Source organism: Protopterus annectens, chromosome 8.part0 (assembly GCF_019279795.1).
Source record: "Protopterus annectens isolate FY-2018-M chromosome 8.part0, PAN1.0, whole genome shotgun sequence".
NCBI lineage: Eukaryota > Metazoa > Chordata > Ceratodontiformes > Protopteridae > Protopterus > Protopterus annectens.
In genome coordinates, this window is record NC_056741.1 from 1,695,211,446 (window position 1) to 1,695,214,764 (window position 3,319).

The following is a 3,319-nucleotide window of genomic DNA, read 5'->3' on the forward strand; positions in this document are numbered from 1 at the left end:
TAGTGGCATAGCAGCTGTAGTTATATATCAGCACAAAGTCACACATATTGTATTATTAGATATGTATTTAAAGGATCTTATGAGTGGCACTATTAAGAATATGCCACCCAGAGACAGCAGTTAATCAGCCTGGGATGGGGATGTGTAAGGCAGTGGTTGGGGGCAGCCAACACTTTATTAATCAAAGGGGGGGCATAATAAGGCCTGATGTGGGGTTATTTATATAAAGAACATTTTGATATAACTGATAAGTGTCTTACTTGCTTTTATTGGAGCTCAGAACAACTTGCAACATTGTTTTTTGATATGTTAATTTTCTTGGAGTTATATGTTACAATGTAAGCTGGTTTATGATTTGAGGAATACTAGAGATGAAATTCCTTTTTCAAATGGTGGAACATTGTACCATTGAGGCCTACCCTTATTGGTGGTGTTGATCTTGCCACTACAGAATCATCATGGCCAGGAGAAGGGGTGGCAAACAGCTAAGGGGTAGAAACCTGATGGGCAGTCGCTGTGCAATGTCCACACCTCTGTTCATTTCTCCTTCCTTTCCTGGGACCATTTAAAAGACTTATGAGTAGCTGAGCAAGAAGACAAAATAATGTGTTTGGTACTTGGTCACTCATATTTCGAGAAGGCACAGAGGGTATACCACTCAGTAGTAGATTAGTCAGGATGACTGGTGCAGAAGGGTGGCAAATGCTACCCATTTGGGGTTGTTGGGCGGTCTATGAATGATTATTTTTTCATTTCTAATGACTGGTGTTATTGGGCATTTACCATCATATAAGCAGTGGTCAGGGCAATCACAGTGAGAGATTAGTCATGTTGCCCAATCAGGATGTATTTGGTAAACTGAGATCTCTGAGGGAGACTATTTACTGTCTTTTATTATCAGTGTTAGAAAAGGTTGGTCATTGCTGGTGATTGCATTACATTTCACAAATATGATACTCATTACATACTAAAATGATCAGGATGGTTATGAAGTTTTCTGTGTCTTTTGTGGAGATATAAAGTATAGCTGGGGGGAAAATGGTATTGCAGCATAAATCCATTTGATACCCCACTACCACAGAATTGGTATGGAAGTTGTGACATGCACAAAGGAAACAGAAGTTGCCACTATTTAAATCTCCTAATGAGGAAATTTGGTCAGACTTGCCATGCTGTCTGAATTCTGCCAAGCCCTTCCCTGCCATTTCATTTGAGTGGCCACTGTGTAGCCTCCCTTCATTCCTCTTTCTTTGCTGAGCATCTGAAAAAGTGTCATGGTTGGTGGAACAAGGTGGCAAAATGATGTGCTTGGTGTTTCGTCATACTTATGACAAGGGGCATGTAGGATATGCCACATGGTAAATGATTGATCAGGACATCTGATGTGGGCAGTTGGTTCATGCTGCCTGATCAGGTGCTGTTTGGCAAACAGAGGTCTCTGAGTGGTTTCCTACAAGTTCTTATGATTGGTGTTAACAAGAACATGGCCAGCCAGTCAGGAGAAGTCAGGCCAAATGGATGAAGGGGTTGATCACGCTGCCCAGCCAGGGTCTATTTTGCTTACTGAGATCTCTGAATGGTTATTTAATGGTTCTTACAGCTGATGTTATCAAAGTTTGGTTGTTGCTGACAATTCTGTTTTGTAAATGTGATATTTGTTATATTATAAACTGGTTACAATGGCTTTGATGTGTTTAGTATCTTTTGTGGTAATATAAAGCAAAGCTGGAGGGCAGTTTTATATATATATATATGTGTGTGTGTGTGTGTGTGTGTGTGTGTGTGTGTGTGTGTGTGTGTGTGTGTGTGTGTGTGTATATATATATATATATATATATATATATATATATATATATATATATATATATATATATAAATATCTATACATATACAAAAGTAAACCAATAATTCCAAAATGTAAATGTTTTATCATTTTTCTTTGAAATGAAAGGCAACTATGATTAATATTATTTGTTTTCAATAAACAATCTTATTGCAGAAGAGTTTGGACTAAATATTTTACCACTTAAGATTATATTAAGTGATTTCCGGAACCAGGGATAAAAGAAACCATAAATTATAGGATTAAAACCAGAATTGAAATATGCAAGCCATGCAGACACATCAAGTAAAACTGCTGGTGTAGAATAATTCAGAAAAGAATCACGTATATTTAAAACAATAGTTGGAAGCCAGCAAATAATAAATGTCCCCATTACTATACTTAGAGTTTTAGCTGCTTTACTTTCTTTATTACGTGAGATGTGCAGTTTGCTCTTACCTGATCTGTCATTCTGGTTCACAACAGCTCTAGCATGCCTCTTTGCTACAACAAAAATTTTAATATAAATGCAGACCATTACCATGGCTGGAACAATGAATAATAAAGTGCAATTAAACACAACCCATATTTTGTTAAATAACATTATACATAGACCAGTGCAATTGTTTGAAGCAAAGTAATCATCAGTTCCAAGTAAACCTATCTGTGACAGAACAACCCCAAATGAAACAAGTGCTGGACATATCCAGCTTATTATTACAAACAGTATCACTGTAGAGAAGGTCATTTTTGCAAAGTAGCGTAATGCATCACACACTGCATAGTATCGATCAATAGCAATAAAGCCAAGGTGAAATACAGAAGAGGTGCAAAGCATCAGGTCAAAACTAGTATGGACTTTGCAGAATTCACTTCCAAAATACCAGCAGGACTCAATAGATCGTATCATGCTATATGGTATAATAAGGAACCCAACGAGGAAATCAACAACTGCCAAAGAACATACCAGAACATTTGTAGGACTGTGGAGCTGTTTGAAGTGTGAAATTGAAATGATTACTACTAAATTTCCACATAAAATAGTTAACATACAGCTTATCACACAAATGTACAAGACAGTATGAGTGAGTGTTGTTCTTGTACTTTTTATACAGGAATCATTTACTGATGAAAAGCAGTATTCTGTGTCCTTGGGAGAAGACATCGCCTTTGCTCAGCTTTCTTGGAATTGGATAAGAGCTGAAGAGCTCACATAGCTTCTCAATATTTTACATGACCCTGAAATAGAAAAAATATAATTTAAGTTTAACAGAAATCTCTAGAGGAAACATATGTGAAACTGACCATATGCGTTTCTTCTGTTACATTTTAGAATGGTGGCTGTTTTACTCTATGAGCTTATGCTGTAAATGACCACATGAAAATGTACTGCAGTCGTGCATACCAATGTAAATTTACCATCGTCAATAAGTCTGTGAATGTCTTTCCACACTCATATAAATGGTAAAAAGTCAGACAGAAGGAATATCAATACTG

General features: G+C 36.8%; 1 protein-coding gene across 1 annotated transcript; it reads right to left on the bottom strand.

Annotated features, from left to right (window-relative positions):
* Window positions 1-1,967: 1,967 nt before the first annotated feature.
* Window positions 1,968-2,987, bottom strand: LOC122808546 (trace amine-associated receptor 4-like). The gene has a single exon (XM_044079499.1). The coding sequence runs from the start codon at window positions 2,985-2,987 to the stop codon at window positions 1,968-1,970; it is 1,020 nt and encodes a 339-aa protein (XP_043935434.1).
* Window positions 2,988-3,319: the final 332 nt, after the last annotated feature.

What these genes read in the sequence shown, in the direction of transcription:
- LOC122808546 (XM_044079499.1), bottom strand. Translation starts at nt 2,987, where the DNA reads ATGTCTTCTCCCAAGGACACAGAATACTGCTTTTCATCAGTAAATGAT.